We start from the raw sequence: 21172 nt of genomic DNA, 5'->3' as shown, positions 1-21172 counted from the left end.
AAGGATATGGGTTTTTTCATTAAGAGAATTGTTTCATTTCCATACCTTTTTTTTTAAACTAAAAAAAGAATCCCTAGATTTAAAAAAAAATATTTTTCTAAATGGGAGAAAAAATAGTATCTTTCCGAAATGTTGTGCTAAAATCTTTCCATATTGCTTTTTTCTTAGCTAAAATAATTTGCCAAGTGAGACTGTCCAGCCAACTTAATGAATTTGTTCCTGCCACTAGAGAAATAATGGAGTGGAATAAAATATTCCTCACAGAAGATGGATTAGGCCTACTTGGAATCCTAATTTAATCTGATTGTCATATCTGAACATGCTCATAAGTATAACTTTTGCCTGAAATAAATAATTCTGAATTCTTGGAGAGAAAAAAAGAGGGGCTGGGGTGTTTTTAGTACAGATCAAGACGCACAGGGAATGTACAGCTGGGAGAGAAGCACTTTCTTACAAGTAACAGTCATGGAGTTACTTTTTTTTTAGTTTTTTTAGTTTTTCCCCTGAAAAAACTGGGGAAAAGAAAACAACCCTACTTTCAAGAAACTCCATTCAAAATTAATTGAACAATCATAAACCAGAATATTTAAGGGGCCACATTAGATCAACTTTGCTGGATTTCTGTGGTTGCTTTTTACCCCAGCACTTTTATAGAGGAGTTTAAAGGACTTGTAAGCGAGGTGTTTGTGGGTTGTAAATGAAAACTTGGTTTCTTACAGGCCCTTTTCTTTCTGGGAAGAGAGAACAGCCCTGTAATGTATTCTTGCTGAGTTTAATTTCCATGACTTCCAAAGCAGTTGTTTATCTTCATCTTGTGCAAGCTGTAGGTCTTAAGCCTTTGCTTAATTAAGACTGGAACAGTAAATAAACAAAACTATGCCTTCTTCCATGTAGAGCAATGATAGGTATGTGAGAAATAGATAACAATATTTATATTTTTTAAAACTTGGGGTTGATTTTTTTTTTCCTTTCATCTTCTTATAACCATCAACTAAAGCAAAAGAACAGCTCAGAGAAGCAGGAACCACCCAGAACACTGTTTGTAAACTTTGTGGGTGGCTGATGGTTTTTAAATCGGTGTAAGGATAGCCCAGGCCATAGTTATTAAATAGTAATTGCTAAATAGTAATTGTAAATAGCAATTTCGTTATTAAATAGGGAAATATTTGTTCTGCAACGAGACTTAATAGCAATGAAATTTGGGGAGCACCCAGATTTCAGAGCGAGTGCTGGATTCCAGCATTCCTGTGTTTCCAAAACTCAGCTGCCTTCCTGGAGACACTTTCATGGCTCTGAATGGAAGTGGCTACTTGGGTAAAAATATTTTCAAGTCCATGAGCTTCTGTCAGTGGAAGTCAGTTGATCGGGAAGGAGTGTCTGTGTCTGCTAGGGGCCATTTTGTCACGAGGGAAAATCAAAGCTAAAAGCCTTGTTTAGGTTTTAATTTGAAATAGATGATCTTTTTGAGGAAGCAAGGCTTCCGGAGCTAGTGCATCCTTTGTTAAGGGTGTTGGAATCTGGTGCAGCTTTGCAGAGTGATGCAAATCTGTGATTTGTCAGAAAGGACAACGTGTCTCTTCCCAATTCAATGCCTTGAGTTCTGGTTGGCTTTCCACATCAGAAACTGAAAGAGAAGACTGGGTGGACTGAGGTTGCATCCTTTGTGGAAGGTGGGACCCTCCTTGGGGAAGTCAGGCTTCCAGCTTGCAGAAACCTCAGCTTCCAAGGGGAGGATCCTGCCTTCAGCCTGGGTGCACGCACAGAAGAGCTGATTGCATGACTTGGTGCTGGTGAAAACACCAGGACTTCCTCCGGGTGGTCCCTTGTTTCCCTCTTACTTAACGTTTTGTTCCAGCCTAATGAAAGCATCAAACCCCAGCTCATTTACATAGAGGGGTATCTGAATAAAGTTCTTATATTTTTAAATATCATGGAATCATGGAATCACAGGATGGGTTGGGTTGGAAGGGACCTTCCAAGTCATCTAGTCCAACCCCCCTGCAGGGAGCAGGGACATCTGCAACTAGAGCAGGTTGCTCAGAGCCCCGGCCAACCTCCCCTGGAATGGTTCCAGGGATGGGGCAGCGACCACTTCTCGGGGCAACCTGGGCCAGGGGCTCACAACCCTCAACAGAGAACATTTCTTTGTTCTCTCTAGTGTAAATCTCCCTGAGTTTAAACCCATTCCCCTTTGTCCTGTTCCAACAGGCCCTGCTCAAAAGATTGTCCCAAATAAAGTTAAACTGCTGTCTGTTTTGTTGAGGTTTTTTTCCATACAAGTAGGAAGCTGTTAGCCCTGGTCCACCAGTATAATTATTTACATAAAAGTATATATATGTATGCTTGTAAACAGCATCATATATCTTTCAAGTGCAGGCCTGACCTACTACTGTAAATACTTTTATGGCTTGTCTGCAGTGGAATGAAACTCCAAACATTTGTGGTTTGGAACAAGCATTTGTTGAATATTAAGGCTACTGTGTGTAAATAGAGCAGGGCAACTTGGTTGGATTTGCTGGGTACCTTGAATTCAAAACTCTTGTCTGACCCTTAGCAAGTACAGTCAAGGGTCTTGGAGCAGCTTGTTTATTTTAGCTAACAAGTCTCTACAAACAACGTGGTTTCTGGCAGCCCAAGTACTAATAGGGCCCACCAGTGTTTGTAGCGTGCCTAGACCAAGGTTTATTGCTGTTGCGTAACTCCAGCTAATTAGAAATTGCATAACGAGGTAAAACAGCAAAACAACTGGGCTGGTCATTTCCTAGGCAGCTTCTGGTGAAGGCATAAGGAAAGTTCTCACAATGTGCTGTCAGAAGATAAAGGCAAAATAGGGGATAGCTGCTTTAGCATCATAGAAATAGCATCATAGAATCATTTTGATTGGAAGAGACCTTTAAGATCATGGAGTCCAACCGTTCCCCAGCACTGCCAGGTCCCCACTGACCCATGTCCCTCAGCACCACATCTCCACGTCTTGGAAACCCCTCCAGGGATGGGGACTCCACCACTGCCCCGGGCAAAAAGTGGAGACTGCCTGAATCTGGGGCACTGTTGTTTCCAGCAGACCTTGTATATGCTCTAGGGAAGGACTTTATCTGCTTTTCTCCAGACCATTTTAAAGCTTCCCACAGCCCAGCCCAGCTTGTTAACTTGCATTGCTTGTTTTGCATTCCATATTTTGAGTCCCACCTCTCACATTGCGAGCAGATCTGTTGCATATGTAGATTTCTCCTCTTTGTGACGTCCTCCCTTGGGTTTATGGCTGGGTGTGACCTTCCAAATACCACCCCAAATCATAGACTGGTTTGGCTTGGAAGGGACCTTAAAGATCATCCAGTTCCAACCCCCCTGCCATGAGCAGGGACATCTCCCACTGGAGCAGGTTGCTCAAAGCCTCATCCAACCTGGCCTTGAACACTTCCAGTGATGGAGCATCCACAGCTTCCCTGGGCAACCTGCCTTACCACAGTCACAGTCCAACCCCAAATGAACCAATTGCCTTTGACTGGGTTGTGCTTACACTGCAGATGTCAAGGATGGACCTCACCATGCTCCAACTTAATGGTGGCAGGTGATTCCTCTTGGGTGTAGGGAGCATCCAGCTAAGAGGCAGGATCAGTGCTTATCCTCAGCGGGTGCTGTAGAACCATCATCTTCCCCTTCTTTCAAAGCAGATGTGGTTAGGAAGTGGTTTTCTTCAAAATCTAGAACATTTATTAACAGGAGAGAGGTGAGTTCATGTGCAGAAATTGGCATCCCTGGATTCAGCTTTTTGGCGCAACTCTTGTGGGCTTATATCTTTGGTTTGAAAGTGTGGTCTCTGGTTAGCTTGACAGAGTGAGAAATCCACTTCTCAATTTGCTAAGTGCTCCCAGTCCAAATTTTCCCAAAGAAAAGGTTAATGATAAATTAAAATTATTATTGTTTCCATGCTCTTACAGCTTTAAAATATATAAACTATTATAAGTAGGGACAAGAGGCAGGAAACAAAGTGAGAAGTCTTCCCTTTCTAAGGCCAGTAAAGGGATGAAATGTATCCTGCATTCACCCCTGGCACTCTAACACCAGGATTTCAGACCTTCTCCTAGGTATTGCTTTTGGAAATATTCATAGATTTCAGGCTGGGGCTTGGGCCACAGTGACTGAAAGGTTTTCAGAAGATACTTGATGCTACCTTTGAATTGGAAGGATCTGCCTTTCAAATGTAAATGCTTATGTGTGGATCCATCTTGGGGCTTTTTATTCTTTTTAAATCAGTATTTTCTGAATCTTGACTGAAGTAAAATGTTGTATATTAGTATTTTACTTTTTTCCTCATTTTCTCAGCTATATGAACAGTATTTACAGTGTGTGTTAATCATTCACCTGAAAACCTCTTGCACAGAGAAGTGGAAACTTCACTTGACTAAGTGGCTTTGGCTTTTCCCGTGGGAAATACTTCTCAAACCTGTCCAATGCTTCAGTCTCCACACCTAATTCTGTTGGGGAGCGTGTGCATGCAGCTGTACCCCATGAAGACACATTTCACATCATAAATTTTAATCTAATAACTTCTCTACTTTTTAAAACTCACATTTCTTCTAAAGGGAATTAGAACGAACATCTCTCAAAAGTAGTTTCACTGCTTGAAACAGTTGAAAGTCACCTTTGTGAATAGTTTTAAAGTAAGAAATGGGCGGCCATCCCAGCAGCATGGGAAGCAGGGCAGGGAGGGGATCCTGCCCCTCTGCCCCGCTCTGGGGAGACCCCCCTGCAGTGCTGGGGCAGCTCTGGAGTCCTCAGCACAGCAGAGACAGGGACCTGCTGGAGCGGGGCCAGAGGAGCCCCAGCAGTGACCCAAGGGGAGAACCCCTCTGCTGGGAGCCCAGCAGGAGAGAGTTGGGCTTGGGCAGCCTGCAGAGGAGAAGGCTCCAGCTGGGGAGACCTTCTGGGGGCCTGACAGGACTTCCAGGGGGCCTGTCAGAAAGATGTGAATAATCTTCTCAGCATGAAAATGGTTTTAAACTAAAAGAGGGGAGACTTAGACTAGATAAAAGGAAGAAATTTTTTATGATGAAGGTGTTGAGCCCCTGGCCCAGGCTGCCCCGAGAGGTGGTCACTGCCCCATCCCTGGAACCGTTCCAGGTGAGGTTGGCCGGGGCTCTGAGCAACCTGCTCTAGTTGCAGATGTCCCTGCTCCCTGCAGGGGGGTTGGACTGGATGCCCTTGAAAGTTCCCTTCCAAGCCAAACCATTCTGTGATTCGATGAAAATGGATCCATGTTTGGGGATCAGCTGAATGAAAGTTATGGTTGTTCATCTTCGTACTTATCTTCTTGGATAAGTGCAGCATGTGAAAAAGAAGAAAAATATCAGTATCATTTCAGCTCAACACAACATTTTGTATGTGGTAAGGATATACCAAAGAGTGTGTCCATGTGACACCACTTGGCATTTTAATTCACTGTACATATAATCTTACACACTCTGCTGTGCTTCAGCCATTATGAAAAAAGTAATTGCCCTCTAATTTTTCCTTAGACCCATCTATTTTTGCTGGTTTTGCTTGGTTCCCCAGTGCCATTGGTGGCTTTGTGTACCAATACCAGCAGTGGTGCTGAAGTGAGGTGCTTCTGATCCCTGTGGAAAGGGTGAGAAAGGAGCTGAAAGTCTGCTGCTTGCACAGTAACTTGCCAAGAATGAACAATGCTGTGAAAGGAAATGCAGAAAAAACTCCGGGGCAATTCAGTGGCTTTCTGTTGTTGCCTTCATCTGTGACTCACCGAAGGTCCTTTGGTAAATCACTTGAATTTTGCTCCTCGGATGAGCAAGTGCAACAGGATGATGATGATGATAGGGCCTGGCTGGACATAAATATCCTGGATTTTATTCCTAGGTTTCCCTCTGCTTCTTGATGCAGTCTTTGGAATTCTGCTTGGCTCGACATGAAATTTTGCTTTGCTTTGAAATTCTGAATTTTGCATTTCTGGAATTTCTTCAGTTCTCAGTTTCCTCATGCTACTCTTTCCTTTCCCTCTGTTTAGATTGTTAAATAATTTGGCTTGGGTTGAAGGTGTGCCCTGGCTCCATTAGCCAGAAAACGTGCCAGGATACTGAAGGGAACCTAGCTGTCAGAAAACCTGAATCTTTATTCTGTCTGAAGACAAAAATAATGCACACTGTTTATCAAAGTGTGATATTTATTGAATTTTGGAATTACGAAGATACTCTGTTTTCATAAAAAATAGTTTCCTGAGATCTCTGGCAGGTGCTGGTGGAAAATAGCCCCAGCTGGGGGGTTGTGGGGCTCGTGTTTGTGTATCAGATTTGTTTGTATATCCGATCCAGTTTAGTCAGCAGCCTAAAGGGCATCCAGGGTCTGCAGCCCAGGAGTATTCCTCATTTTAAAAACGCTCTGAAACACTGGATTTTGTCTGAGGTTTTGCACTTTGAAAATAATCTGAACTAACTGACCACCAGAATACCTGAACAGAAAGTTTGCATAAACGAATAGACTGTGTTTGAAAAACACCAGCTCGTGCAATTGGCTGTGCCTGTAGCTCTGCATCTCCAGAAAACCATTCCCTGTCTCTTGGCTCACACCACATTCCTACAGGCAAGGAAACGAAGAGCTGGCCTCATTTCCACGTGGAGCAGCCTTGGGGTAATTTGCAGATCAGGAAATAACGCGTTGGGATCGTGGCGAGGAGCGAGGCGTGACCTCGAAAGAATTCTGACTTGCCTGTGTTTCTCTCCTCAGATAATTAAGCTGAAGGCAGAAGCCCGTCTGGATCTCCTGAAGCAGATCGGCGTGTCTGTGGACACATGGCTCAAAAGTGCCATGAACCAAGTGATGGAAGAGCTGGAGAACGAGCGCTGGGCCAGCCTGCCTTCGGTCACCAACAACGGCTCCTCACACCTGGTACGCCCCCCAGCCTGGAACCCTCACCACAGGGCCCTTTCCTAGGAGCTGCTCCTTACTTAATATGGACTAGCAAACAAAATCAGTAGTATTTGGGAGTTTGTTAGCTAACTGGAAGGATCTTGTAGCTTTGCATGGTTGGATTCCATGCTGTCACGGTTTAAGGTCATCTAGTTCCAACGCCATGGGCAGGGACATCCTCAACTGGAGCAGGTTGCTCAGAGCTCCATCCAACCTGGCCTTGAACACATCGAGAGAGGGGCCATCCACAACTTCCCTGGGCAACCTGGGCCAGTGTCTCACCACCCTCATTGAGAAAAAATTCTTCATTAGATGTAGTCTAAATCTCTCTCTTTTAGTTTAAAACCATCACCCCTGGTCTTGTCCCAGGAGGTCCTGCTAAAAGGTCCCTCCCCATCTTTGGGACAGGCCCCTGGAAGTCCTGTCAGGCCCCCAGAAGGTCTCCCCAGCTGGAGCCTTCTCCTCTGCAGGCTGCCCAAGCCCAACTCTCTCCTGCTGGGCTCCCAGCAGAGGGGTTCCCCCCTCGGGGCATTGCTGGGGCTCCTCTGGCCCCGCTCCAGCAGGTCCCTGTCTCTGCTGTGCTGAGGACTCCAGAGCTGCCCCAGCACTGCAGGGGGGTCTCCCTGCCCTGCTGCCCACACTGCTGGGGGGGTAGCCCATGAATTCTCACTTTAAAACTGTTCACTGTGACTTTCAAGTGTTTTGAGCAATGAAACACAACCACAAAAAAAAAGTTTTCTGGGTTCTGTTGCTGAACTTACTGTAGATTGATTTTTCTGACCTCGGATAAGTGCCGTAAAATTTATTTGGCATCTCCTGAAAAGAAAAATGTCTGCAGGTTTCTTTGAAGTTTCATTAATGGTTTACGATGTTATCTGAGCTACTTGGATGAAAGGCTTTATTCTTCCAAATGTTTAGAAAGCCACAGGCTCTCCATCAGCTCTGAAAGAGTCATTTCTGGAGCGATCACACTGAAAGTCATCAGGAGAGCAAAGCCTGTTTCTAAACTGACGGGAATATTTGAGATGAAAACATAATTCCTTAAAAATCAGTGTAAGGCTTTGGAAACCAGGCTGTGCTGTGAGCAGGGCTGCATGTTTCCCTCAGAGATCTCTCATAGATTTAGACATTCCCACTCTTGACCTGCAAGTTACTGCCCTCAGTTATGTGAGATATAGTAAATATTTGACATTTTCTATAGGAATAACCAGTTTCACTTAAAGCAGTAAAGAAATTAAATTGGAACAGACCATAAATGTGACCACTGCTGCGTTTCATCTGGAGTCAGAAACTTCTTAAACTGTTAAATTCAATTGCATGACTGTGTCCAAAGCCACGCTAATTTCTGAGAATTTCATCCAATATACCCAAAATTGAACTAAAAAGCGACTTTGATCAGTGGAAGATTGGGAATGATTTTTTTAATTCAGTTTTACATAAGACTGATTGCATTTGTAGTGTCTATAGCTGGTTTGGAAAATAGGCCAGAGGTATCTCCCATCTGTTTAGCTTGGAAGAAAGCACATTTTAATGTAATTCAAGAAAGAATAAAAAGCACACCCTCCTTTTCCTCCCCTCTCCCCCATGAAGAATGCTATATTTCAACATAAATAGTGATGGCTGAATCAAAATAGTGATGCCTGAACCAAAAACCCCTTCAGAAAAGAGGAATTGCTAAAATAGCTCATAATAGCTTTTTTTTTTTCCATTCCTCTATGACATGAGATGCTGAGCTGTCACCTTTGGCAGTAAAACTAACCAGCCAATCTGTGGCTTTTCACCAGTAACCGAGTGGTATAAAATTCCTGAAGGTTTGGTCAGTTTGCCTCAAACATATTTTTAATTTTCTGTGGATGTTCAGATATTAAAATATTTAACAAAATTCAGAGGCTTTTACAAAGTCTTGGTTTGCATGTGGATACTTTCCTAACTGCAGGCTTCATACACTGTTAAGACACTGAAATTACTTAATTCACATTTTCTTATTAATCTTAAGTGCTTTGAGCAGCCTGGATGTGTCTTCTGTGTAACAAAACTTCCAGGGGGAATTGGGGATGTGGTTTTTTATTGCACTACAAACGATGTGGAGAATGACTTGCTTTAGCTGACCACCTAAGAGAAACAAAATCATCGTTTCAGCAAGTATGGGCTATCCACACACAAAAATTCCTGCCTATTCCCATGTTCCTTCATGCTTTTCTGCTGCTTTATCATTTGCTTGGCAATGGAGGCAAAGCCTTAGAGAGAGAGGGATTTTTTTGGCATGTAGAGCTAACTTGAGTTCAAAAAAGTGAGTTTCTCTGGAGAGATTCCAAACCCTCCTGGGCACACTGCTCTGGGTGACCCTGCTTGAGCAGAGGGGTTGGATGAGACGATCTCCAGAGGTCCCTTCCAACCCCACCACACTGGGATTCTCTGAGCAAGCACTGAATGAAAGCTCAGCAAATCCTGAGATTCCTGAATCCTTCTTTGCTTTCTTCAGGATTCTGGGATCTTTCTTCTGGGACATTACACACAGACACAGTGACAGTGATGTGCAGTAGAGGTTGTTACAGCACCACTCCATGCAGTCTCTCTCTGCAGGCTTTATTCCCATGGTTAGGAGGATAATTAGAGATTCAAGTTGTAGTATGCAGATCCAAGCTTCAGCCTCCCCAAATCCCAAAGGACTTCTCGTGCCGAGTTGCATTTCAGATCATTTCCAGCCAGGGTAGATGAGGATATGTTACATAGCTGTGTTTAACAATGTCTTTTTCCCTTTCTTCTTGTACTCCACCTCCTTTAGCTTCCCATGATGCGTGTTGGATCCCACCCAACACCTCTTTCTCTGTCTCCTCAGACATGCCAACAGTTGGCCCTGGAGCCAAACCCTGTGGTAGTCCCTGGCGAGCCAGGAGCTGCTACAGTGTGGGAGGTTAAACTCTGATTCTTATTTTCCCCTTTTACACTTCCATACGCTCCCGTATTAAAAAAAGATGCTGTTGACCTTGGCAGGCCAGATGAGGACAGCCTGTGGATGGAATTCTTAGAACTGTTGCTCAAATGAAGCTGCTTGCAATTATTAGAATTACTACAGCGTAACTAGCAGCACTTTCACTTGGTTCTGGAAGAGCAGGCAGTGGTTAACCTTCAGAAACCATCTTTGCATCATGCATGGCTTTGCTCCTTCTGCTGGTGCTTGTCATGACATAATTTGTTCAGCAAAATTGTCAAAATACATTTTTAACAAGCTAAAAAAAAGAAAGCAGCATCAATGTCTTGGTACTGCTGGATTTATTTAACCTACCAGAGGGATGTAACGAGCTGAAGGAGTTAATATAGAAACCTGGAATGGTTTGGGTTGGAAGGGACCTTTCAAGGTCACCTGGTCCAACCCCCCTGCGGTGAGCAGGCACATCTGCAACTAGAGCAGGTTGCTCAGAGCCCCGGCCAACCTCCCCTGGAATGGTTCCAGGGATGGGGCAGTGACCACCTCTTGTGGCAACCTAGGCCAGAGGCTCACCAACCTTGGCATAAAATTGTTCATGCACTGGGATGAAATTTCATCGGTTTTTAGCTCCTGGAGGTCATAGATCCAAATCAGACTGGAGGTGGTTCAATAGAAACGTATTCTCTGTTGTTGTCGGGGTCTCTGCATTTCCAGGGATATCAGTAGAAAAGGTCTTTTTGTATTTTTTTTTTTTAATATCGAATCTCTTTTTGTGTAAGATATGCAGCTGATGTTGCATATACACGTGCAAAGCAGTGTGCCCAGGTGGCCAAGAGGGCCAGCAGCATCCTGGCTTGGGTCAGCACCAGTGTGACCAGCAGGAGCAGGGCAGGGATCGTCCCCCTGCACTGGGCACTGGGGAGACTGCCCCTCGAATCCTGGGGTCGGTTTTGTGCCCCTCCCTCACAGAAGGACCTTGAGGGGCTGGAGTGTGGCCAGTGTGGTGAGGAGCAGCTGAGGGAGCTGGGGGTGCTGAGCCTGGAGCTGTGGAGGCTCAGGGGAGACCTTCTGGCTCTCCACAGCTCCCTGACAGGAGGCTGGAGCCAGGTGGGGGTCGGGCTCTTCTCCCAAGGAACAAAGGACAGAACAAGAGGAAACAGCCTCAGGTTGCCCCAGGGGAGGTTGAGGTTGGCCCTGAGGAACAATTTGTTGCCCTTGAGGGTTGTCCAGGGCTGTCCCAGGCTGCCCAGGGCAGTGGTGGAGTCCCCATCCCTGGAGGGGTTTCCAAGCTGTGGAGATGTGGTGCTGAGGGACATGGGTCAGTGGGGACCTGGAAGTGCCAGGTTGTTGGTTGGACATGATGATCTGAAAGGTCTCTTTGAACCAAAATGTTTCAGTGGTTCTAAAACAAGATCCATATTTGCATACCTTTTTTGATCAGTATAATCCAGTTGTCTTGTCACCTTCCTACCTGCATTTCTTCTTGTCTTTGTGGCTGTTCCGTACCTCCGGTGGATCGTACCTGGTGTATTTACTCTTTGCTTACACTCTCTTTGGGTACGAGGAGCCGTAGAAGGAGGAGCTGTATGAGACAAGCTGCACCATTTTCTATCCCACTTATACTCTTTTCCCTCTGTATGCCAGCTTTGCAAATGATTCTATTCAAGGACTTTGAGCAGCCCACACACTTAAAATTAAAATTAATTTTTCCTCCTCGTGGTAGAAAACCGAGACCAGATGTTTTACAAATGGGTCTTCCTAGACATGGTCCTCCAATTTCCATGATGTTCTTTATGGCTGTCAGCTGAACATCGGCTTGGGCTGCTGGGACATAGACCATGCACAGCAACAGGCAGTTAGAGACTGGAGGGGAAGCTTTAAATTTTCCATAATTTGTACCTGGTTGGTAAGATACCAAAGCATTAGCCATGTAGGACAGCATTTTTTTTGTTACTACAACATCCACCCATCCATTTGAGTAGTGATGGATGGAAACTGCACCTGCGTGAAAATGAGCTGGGGAAAAAAATCCTATGAAATACAAGGTTGTAGTCTAGAAATGGTGACAAAAATGGATCTAAGTCCAGGAAATGATGAAGAGCAAAGATGTCACAGAGCAGGGAGAGCTGGTGGAGGGAGCCTGCACAGAGCTCTTCAGGGCTCACAACTTTTTCTTGATCTATCAGCTTTTTAATTTTCATGAGGAACACCAAATTCACTCCGAATTAAAAGGAATAAATAAAGGGAATATGGCAAATACAGAACAGTGTTGCCTTTGATTCTGCAGACTTGCCTGTTTTCACGTAAGATAAAGTTTGCTCAAAATTTAACCCAGGCATAAGGCCAAAGCACAGTTCATGGCAACGTTGCACAAACTACATTTATAGAAACTTCTCTTTTCCCTGTGTATTCAGGTTTTTAATCTTTTATAGCTCGCTTTTAATCATCGTTCTTTCTCTAAGGACTTTTTTAAATCTAAACTGCAGAAAATCTGCTGTGCAGAACACACCAGTGGGAAGGCTGATTTCTTTTTTTAACGTATTTTTTCAAGTTTAAGTCTTTCCAATGCAGTTTCATTTCATAACTTGTGGTCACAGGTACATTAATCTTTTAGTCCCAGAAATCCTCAGGAAGTGACTCTTTTTTTCCATGAAACTATTTGCTACGGCTCTGAAATGGCATCTTCAAAGCACATTAGTCACTGTTCCATGGCTTATGTAAAAAATACATAATGGTCCAGCAGATGAGTTGGAGCTTCCAAAATCTTCCTTTAAAAGTCTGCGGGCCTGTGCTTGGATGGACAAATACAGCTGAGTTAAGCAAAGATGTAATTTGGTGACAGCTCTTGTTCTTTTTCTTCCCTGTATTTGCTTTGTTTGGTGAGTCCATTCCTGACATTCCTTGAGAACTGGGTGTTGAGTATTATTTCGTCATTTTTTTTGGTCCCGTTTCAATTATCATTAAGTATTATAAAATCCACACTGAAGAAAAGTGATCCATTTATTTTTGTTAGTTCTTCACTTATTTTTATGTGATGATATACTGCCCAATTTATTTTTTTTTTTTAATAGATCAATGCTGATGCAGAAAAGGAAGAAGGTGAAGAGTTTGAAGACAGCATGGATGTTTTTGATGACAGTAGCTCTAGTCCTTCTGGTACTCTAAGAAATTATCCCCTCACCTGTAAAGTTGTTTATTCCTATAAGGTTTGTGTTGTTTTGGTTTTTTTAAACACTGATTAGAAAAATGAATGATGCAATAAATAATAGCTGTAACTATTCTGTGGGAGTTTGAGGTGGGATGTCAGCATGTCACTCAATAATGGTGCACATTAAATGTATCAAACATCTAGTTCTGAAAAACTGCAGCAGTGAAAAGTCCAAACTGTTGTGAAACCCCTTTGAAGTACAGGTCAGCAGAGGGCTAAAGTCCATGCATGAGTTGCAATGTGACCTTCTGCTTCAGTGTAGGGAGGCTCTGCAGAGGGACCTGGCCAGGCTGGATCCATGGGATGAGGCCAACGGGATGAGGTTCAACCAGGGCAAGGGCCGTGTCCTGCCCTTGGGTCACAACCACCCCCTGCAGCGCTCCAGGCTGGGGCAGAGGGGCTGGAAAGTGCCCCAGGGAAAGGACCTGGGGGGTCGGTGGACAGGCGGCTGGAGATGAGGCAGCGTGTGCCCAGGTGGCCAAGAAGCCCACCAGCATCCTGGCTTGGGTCAGCACCAGTGTGGCCAGCAGGAGCAGGGCAGGGATCGTCCCCCGGCACTGGGGAGGCTGCCCCTGGAATCCTGGGTTCTATTTTTGAGCCTCTGTCTCCAACATCAACATTATAGAATCATAGAATGTTTGGGCTGGAAGTGACCTCTAAAGGTCATCTAGTCCAATCCCCTGCCATGAGCAGGGACATCTCTAACTAACTAGGTCAGGTTGCTCAGACCCCCATCAAGCCTGACCTTGAATGTCTCCAGCGATAGGGCCTCCATCACCTCTCTGGGCAGCCTGCTCCAGTGATCAACCACCCTCATATTAAGGAACTTTTTCTAATGTCTAACCTAAACTGACCCTTTTCAAGCTTAAAACCATTACCCCTTTTCCTGTGTATTGACATTGAAATGCTGGAGAGTTTCCAGAGAAGGGCAACGGAGCTGCTGGGGAAGGGTCTACAGACCACGGGGGGTCAGGAGCAGCTGAGGGAGCCTGGAGCAAAGGAGGCTCAGAGGAGACCTTCTGGCTCTCCACAACTCTCTTACAGGAGGTTGGAGCCAGATGGGAGTTGATCTTTTCTCCCAAACAAGAGGGAATGGCCTCAGGTTGCCCCAGGAGAGGTTGAGGTTGGCCCTGAGGAACAATTTCTTGCCCTGGAGGGTTGTCCAGGGCTGTGCCAGGCTGCCCAGGGCGGTGGTGGAGTCCCCATCCCTGGAGGGGTTTCCAAGCCGTGGAGATGAGGGACATGGGTCAGTGGAGACCTGGCAGTGCTGGGATAACCGTTTGACTCAGTGATCTTAAAGGGCTCTTCGAATCAGAACAATTCCATGATTCCATGTAGAGATGTCCTTGTCTGGCCTCCAGCAGACCAGTTGTCTACCTGCTGCTGGAAGGTGTTATTTCTGTAGCTGAGCCAGAGTGGCCAGAGTAGAAGTCCAGAATTCAGCATCTGGTCTCCTGGTGTGCTGCATTACAGAGCTTTGCTTTTGCTGTGACAGCGAAAGTACCATTCAGGAGTCCAAGCTCTGCTGACCATCTCTGCTCACACTGTTCATTTCTGCCAGGGCAGCTGTAGATCCCACCGCTGCTCAAGCCACTACTCAGTGAGTCACTGCTCAATGAGTAGCCATTACTCATGGAGTACTGAGGGTTTCAAAATTAATTAGTGTTCAGCACCCTGCGCAGTGGTCAGGGTGTCTCCATCAGTCCTCCTGAGTGCAAAGGAGTCTTGTGAACATCAGTAGGTTTACAGCAGAACCCTGATTAATAGGCTTTACATCATAAAATGTTCTTTTTTTAAAAAAAAAACAAACAAGTTTTCATGAAAGTCTGGATGAGAATGTTCTTAAACTGCTTGTCCCATGCACCCAAACCCACCTTATCCTCCTGTTCCACACTCAGGCTTCTCAGCCAGACGAACTGACCATAGAGGAACATGAAGTGTTGGAGGTGATTGAGGACGGAGACATGGAAGACTGGGTAAAGGTATCATTCTTCTGAGCCTCTGTTCTTTTTGCTGTTGGTGTTAGAAGTAGAATGGGGCCGGGAGGAACCGTTTGGATGGTTTGCAGTGTGCTAAAGCTGAGCGCCTTTGCTGTCGGTTCTCCACAGGCTCGGAACAAAGCCGGCCAGGTGGGCTACGTGCCGGAGAAGTACCTGCAGTTCCCAACCTCCAGCAGCCTGCTGAGCATGCTGCAGTCCCTGGCGGCGCTGGACACTCGATCTCACACCTCCAACAACTCCACTGAGGCCGACCTGGTCTCGGGCAGCCTGAATGGAGACTCCAGTGGTAAATAGCCATCAAAGCCAATAGTCTGTTAACCTTGTTCTCCAGTGCGTATCGAGTTTGGATGTTGCACGTGAGAATTTCTCAGATTTCATAGAATCATAGAATGTTTGGGTTGGAAGGGACCTCCAAAGGTCATCTAGTCCAACCCCCCATCCATAAGCAAGGACATGTCCAATTAGGTCAAGATACTCAGAGCTTCATCCGGCCTGATCTTGAATATCCCCAGGGATGAGGTCCCCCCCGCCTGTCTGGGCAACCTATTCCAGTGGTCTATCACCCTCAGACTGAAGAACTTTTTCCTATCATCTAACCTAAATCTCCCCTTTTCTAGCTTAAAGCCATTATCCCTTGTCCTCTCACTCCAAACCCTTGTGAACAGTCCCTCCCCTGCTTTCCTGTAGGCCCCTCTCAGGTACTGGAAGGTCGCTATAAGGTCCCCCCTGGAGCCTCCTCTTCTCCAGGCTGAACAACCCCAACTCCCTCAGCCTGTCCTCACAGCAGAGCTGCTCCAGCCCTCGGATCATTTTTGTGGCTCTCCTCTGAACACGCTTCAACAGGTCCATGTCCTTCTTGTGCTGGGGGCTCCAGAGCTGGACCCATATCCAAGTACAGCTGTGCTCAGGAATTCTCTTACCTCGTACCAAACTGGCATAACTTCCCCGCTCTTAGAGTTGAGATTATTTTAGTTTTCCTTTATTTTAGTTAATGTTAATTCAGCTCAGCAATTATAGAGTCATTTAGGTTGGAAAAGCCCTATAAGGTCATCGAGTCCAACCATAAAAGTATGCATAGAATTTATGATTTTTTTTTTTTTAACGTCCCGCCATTTACTTTTTTCCCCCTTCTTCCATTCTTCAGTCTGTTTTGTAAAAGCACTTTATGACTACGAGGGGCAGACAGATGACGAGCTGTCCTTCCCGGAGGGAGCGATCATCCGCATCCTGAACAAGGAAAATCAAGATGATGATGGCTTCTGGGAAGGAGAATTCAACGGGCGCGTTGGGGTGTTCCCATCCGTGCTGGTTGAAGAGCTCACAGCCTCAGAAAATGGAGAGACACAGTGGATTGGAGATATTCAGGTGGGTAAAGAGTTGAGGTGCTGGCTTGCACGTGTGGTATTTGTTTAGTAGAGGGATATTGCAAGGCTGTTTCTTTAGAGAAAAAAAAGGAATCAGAACCACTTTAAAGGGATAAAAAATCAACAAATTTAAGGAAAAAAGAATTGGAAACATTGTAAGGAAAAAAAATCAGTATCCATTTAAGGGAAAAAACAGAACCACTTTAAGAAAAATAAATCAGAACTGATTTAAGGGAAAAAAATATCTGAACCAATTTAAGGAAGAAAACAATCCGAATCAATCTAAGGAAAATAAATCAGAATCAATTTAAAGGAAAAAAAAAAAATCAGAACCAGTGAAGGGAAATGAACTAAAGAAAAGCCACAGTCCTGTAAGTAATTTATGGCATAGACTGAGACATCCAACAGAACTTGGCAAAAAGAGAATGACAGGCTCTCTCAGCCCTCATTTCACGTTTTCATACTTAAAGCTGTTCTGTATCTGCTCAATTTTTGAAAGGCAGAGTGCTGCTGAATATTGTATGATAGTAATTTTTGCAAAAATGTCCTAATTCCAGTCTAGTTCTGTAATCCTTATATTATCCTATTTTCTAGGATATATATTATATTATATTATCATATTATATCTAGAAACTGGACCTCCATGTTACCTGTGAAGTAATTTCTCCAGTATTTTTATTCTTTGATTTGAGATGACCATGGAAATTTAACATTTGATTTGAGAAGACCATGGAAACTTAACTATCTGTGCCATTGAGTTAGGATAAACCTCACAGTCTTAATCAACATTTTGTGTGAATATATGTGAAAAGGCAAACTTGGCCAGACTGACTTTTTTCAAATAACCTTCAAGAAGTTTATCTGAATTATCTCAGGCAGAGAGGGAGAGGGTGAAAATTTCTGCTTGGTGGCAACCTATAATTTAAAAAAAAAAACCTACTTGGATATCTTGGTTTTCCTTCCCTGAGGTACTTCACAGTACTTTTGACAGAGAGTTTTTCTCCAGATGATGGTTCCTGGCATCCTGATGGGTCAGAGAACTTGCTGCACCCTGGTGTGTACATAAAAACTGTTGAGGGACGAGGCTTCCTGAGCCCCTCTTGCATTTTAACACAGGTATCCCCGACTCCGAAGCCTAACAACACCCTTCCACCACTGCCACTGTACGACCAGCCTCCCACCAGTCCCTACCACAGTCCAGATAAAAGAGGTTCTCAGTACTTCCCCAGATCACCGTCAGCTAATGGTAAGAAATTTTGTGATAGCCAAAGAAGCGTTTTGGCTAAATGCTTAATTCGGGATGTTTGGAGCAGGGAAGAAGAGAAAAAAGCTTTTTTTGCAATACCAAGTTAATTCAGGAACACAGAGTGGCTGCTTCATGAGGGGTTGTTGATTACTCTTTCAGAAAACAGCTTCAGTTCAGAGTCCCCTGGATTCTCACAGCCTCCACGGATTCCTCCCGAAACCTCCTACGGCAAACTGCGACCCGTAAGTTCAAACCCGAATACTGTTGGGTTTGCTGATGCTACAAAGTCATGAGGCCAGGCCTAGGTCCACCAGGATGGGTACATTCAAGGCAGGGTGGTGACAGATGCTTTGACTCTTGGTGTCCTGCAAATCCAATTCCCATGTATAAAACTGTGGTATCTCAGCTTAGTAGTGTGAGGAAGGGTCTGCTCACTCCCTTTGATAACACCACAGATGTGTCCTAAAGCTGTAGAACATGAGAGCTGCTTGAGATGAAGTAAGTGCTAGAACAAAACAGAGCTGTGCTTGTTTAAACACCAAGTCACTCTGTTTGAAGATGACCTTGATGCTTCCCCATGCCCTGTCCTTCATCTAACCTGTCCCCTGTGTCTGCCTTGGCTGATGTGATCCCTGCGTGTCTCTGTGTGAGGCACATGAGTCATGAAATCCAACTTGGGAGGAAATTCCATCTACAGTGATAGTAAAATAGATCTTAGTCAATGAACTTCCACTGCCTTGGGAGGTTCTTTCTGTTCTGGCTGCGTGTAATAACCCCTAAACAGAACTAAAAAAGAGGGGGCAGATAAACACCAGAATAGGTCAGTGAAATTATTGGTATAATTCCTGCTTATCCAATGTGCTGGGAGACAAATCTGCTGGCCATAGCTTCATGTAATGGGTAGTCCTTGGGATTCTGTTGCATTTAGGGTTCAGATTATTTCCAAACCCTTTGATTTGAGAGGTTTGGATTAAATATTCTTAACAATGTATGTATCTTGCCATGTCTTTGCTGCCCAGAAAGAGAAATTTTGCCAGAAAAGAACAGAAAGAAGTAATCAATTAGAACTTGCAAAATCCATCTCCTAGGATTAACTTTGAACTCAGGTTTTAGGGGTTTCAAGGTCCTAAACCACGTCACATTAAGAGGTAATATTGTATTTCCCTGGCATTCTCAATGAATGAGGTTGCAGAAAAAGAGCATTTGGGGATATTCAGAAATTATATGCTGATATTCCAGGAGTTAGTAAGTCAGCTTTATTCATTGACAGTGGGAATACTGCAGTGTTCAGTATTTAAGTATTGAGCAGAGGTGTCACATTATTTTATTCCCTTGGAAAGAAACATTGATTCAGCTTTCCCATTTTATAGATTTATGGTTTTATTCACGAGTTTCTTGCAATTTACTGTCTTTTCAAGATATTACCACAGCGTCCTGCCTTAATTGAAAGGTTTTCTGTTATATTGCATTTTAACCATGCCTGGTTTGAAAATATTGTGAAGTTTGTTATAGTGGTGCGCCATGATTCACATTTTCCATAGCCAGCCAGTCTGGTGCATTCTGAAATCATGTGATAAAAACCCTGGATGAAATGCTGCTGGTGCTTAAGGTAACCTCCATCAGGAGCAATAATTACTTTATTGATGTGGTGGAGTGTAAAATTAGCATCAGATTCCAGCTCTATATCACTCAGCTTAGTGCTTGACTAAATATGAGTAAACCACTGAAATACAACCAGCCATTCTTGTAGTTTCCAGCTGACAGAAGTTCCAGGCAAGGCATCAACAGATTTCAAGATGTGATGTAAAATCCAAAGTCCATCCCAGGTTTACGTCCTGGATTACTCATGGAACAGGCAGAGTAGTTACAGGTTATTTCACTCGGTGTGTTTGCCCCATGGTGACTCCTAGAAAAATCACCTGAGAATGGGGACAGGTCATAAGGAAGAACCTTGGTGGCTGCATTGGAGACAATGGGACCTGCATTCAGCTGGTTACTCTCTGTAGTTCTCTTGAACTTAGTGTAGTCTGTCTTGAGGTACAAGCCCATAGTTGGAGTTTTAATGTAGAGCAGCTGAGAAGCATTGGCAGTTTTCTGACAGTGACAGGCTGGTTCTGGCTGTTTCAGGTGCGAGCAGCTCCACCACCCCCTACACAGCATCACCGCCGGGCGACAGAGAAGATCGAGGACGTGGAAATCACTCTGGTGTAACGGTGGACTCGTTAAGTAGTAGTGCTACAATCAAGACCAAACACGGTATTTGGTCAGTCTCGATTTTAGGCACCTTTGCATGATGAAGACTTTGGATAGAGCAAGAGCTAGGGAGGATTTTATGTGGCAGTGACGCGGTGGATTCCTTCCCACAGTCGTGAATATTTTGTGCCTTTTTTTTTTTTTTTTTTTTTTGGTTTGATTTCTAGACATCCTTCTTCCTCTCTTAGCACAAAGCGAGATGGGCCGAGCAGCGAGCAGAGGATTGCCTTGGAGCAGGGCTCTCTCTTGCCTGAAGATGGTCCCATTTTTCTACGGAGGCTGAGGAAAGAGCCTCCTTTGTGCAGCTTAGTCACAGCGTACCTGGGTCCCGTGCATTAGTACAGTATATTACTGTGGCCAGAGGAATGTGTTAAAGATTGTCAGTTCTTCAAGTAGCATTACTCGTCTGATTAGGTGTTAATCAGATCTCGTGGAACGAAAAAGGGAACTGAAAAATAACTCTAAAGGAGAGGCTGGCTCCTCTTTAACCCCCCCTTGCAGAAAGGAAGAACCAGGAGAATAATCTTCTAGATAAGGAAAACTGATGCGGATCATACGGCGTTAAAGACATTAATGCACACCTCTTCCATAATTAACAGTTCAACTGTTATCTTCTTTGTATTAATATTTATGCAGTACATTTAGTAATAGAGTATCTAATATGGAGGTGCTGAATTAGTAGCGACATCCTGTTCCATAGCATAAACCAACTGTTAGAAAAATAAGTGAGATTTTGTCTAGATCTGGAAATTGAGCTTCTTTTTTTTCTTAGCAGATTTTGGGGGGTTTTGATTTGGTTGGTTGTTCTTGTTTCGTTAAAGTCTTTGGGTCACTCTTTTCCCAGTCATTGCTGTCTGCTTTACTGTCCAATGTTAGCAGTTTATCTTTGCCATCCAAACATCTGGCTGGAGTTAGAAGTTACATGTAGAGCATTGACACACGTTGTTTAGTTTCTGCATCGGATGGTCCTGTAGCACATTACCACGAGGAGCCCGTTCGGTAGCTAAAGCCACAGGCCAGGAAAACCTCTCTGCTTTCTGCAGAGCCTTCAGTCCACCTTCCTGGCCAAGACTGTGGTCTCAAGTTCCTCTTCGGCAAGAAAGAGAGAGTAAAAGGATTTCAAAACTTAGTTTTCAAACAGAGATCTCTGAAAAGGAAGCTTTTAATTCTTCTTCTTCTTGTTGTTTGAAAGAAAAGGGCAGAGGATATTTTGAGGTTGACTGTGGAGATAAGTGGTCAGAGGAGAGGGAA

General features: G+C 44.3%; 1 protein-coding gene across 1 annotated transcript in view; it reads left to right on the top strand.

The window, feature by feature from the left end:
• FCHSD2 (FCH and double SH3 domains 2) overlaps positions 1–20050 on the top strand; it is a 90446-nt gene extending 70396 nt beyond the window's left edge. The window contains exons 11-18 of the mRNA XM_008948912.1: positions 6739–6900; positions 12922–13056; positions 14957–15040; positions 15167–15344; positions 16203–16423; positions 17539–17668; positions 17828–17910; positions 19796–20050. Of these exons, the coding sequence (XP_008947160.1) occupies positions 6739–6900; positions 12922–13056; positions 14957–15040; positions 15167–15344; positions 16203–16423; positions 17539–17668; positions 17828–17910; positions 19796–19879 (1077 nt within the window). The 3' untranslated portion in view covers positions 19880–20050. The remainder of the gene's footprint in view (positions 1–6738; positions 6901–12921; positions 13057–14956; positions 15041–15166; positions 15345–16202; positions 16424–17538; positions 17669–17827; positions 17911–19795) is intronic.
• The last annotated feature ends 1122 nt before the right edge of the window (positions 20051–21172 follow it).

The sequence above is a fragment of the Merops nubicus genome, unplaced genomic scaffold (assembly GCF_000691845.1).
Source record: "Merops nubicus isolate BGI_N331 unplaced genomic scaffold, ASM69184v1 scaffold2901, whole genome shotgun sequence".
NCBI classification, from domain to species: Eukaryota; Metazoa; Chordata; class Aves; order Coraciiformes; family Meropidae; genus Merops; species Merops nubicus.
The sequence above is the reverse complement of the archived record's forward strand: the minus strand, read 5'-3'. Positions and strand labels throughout refer to the sequence as shown.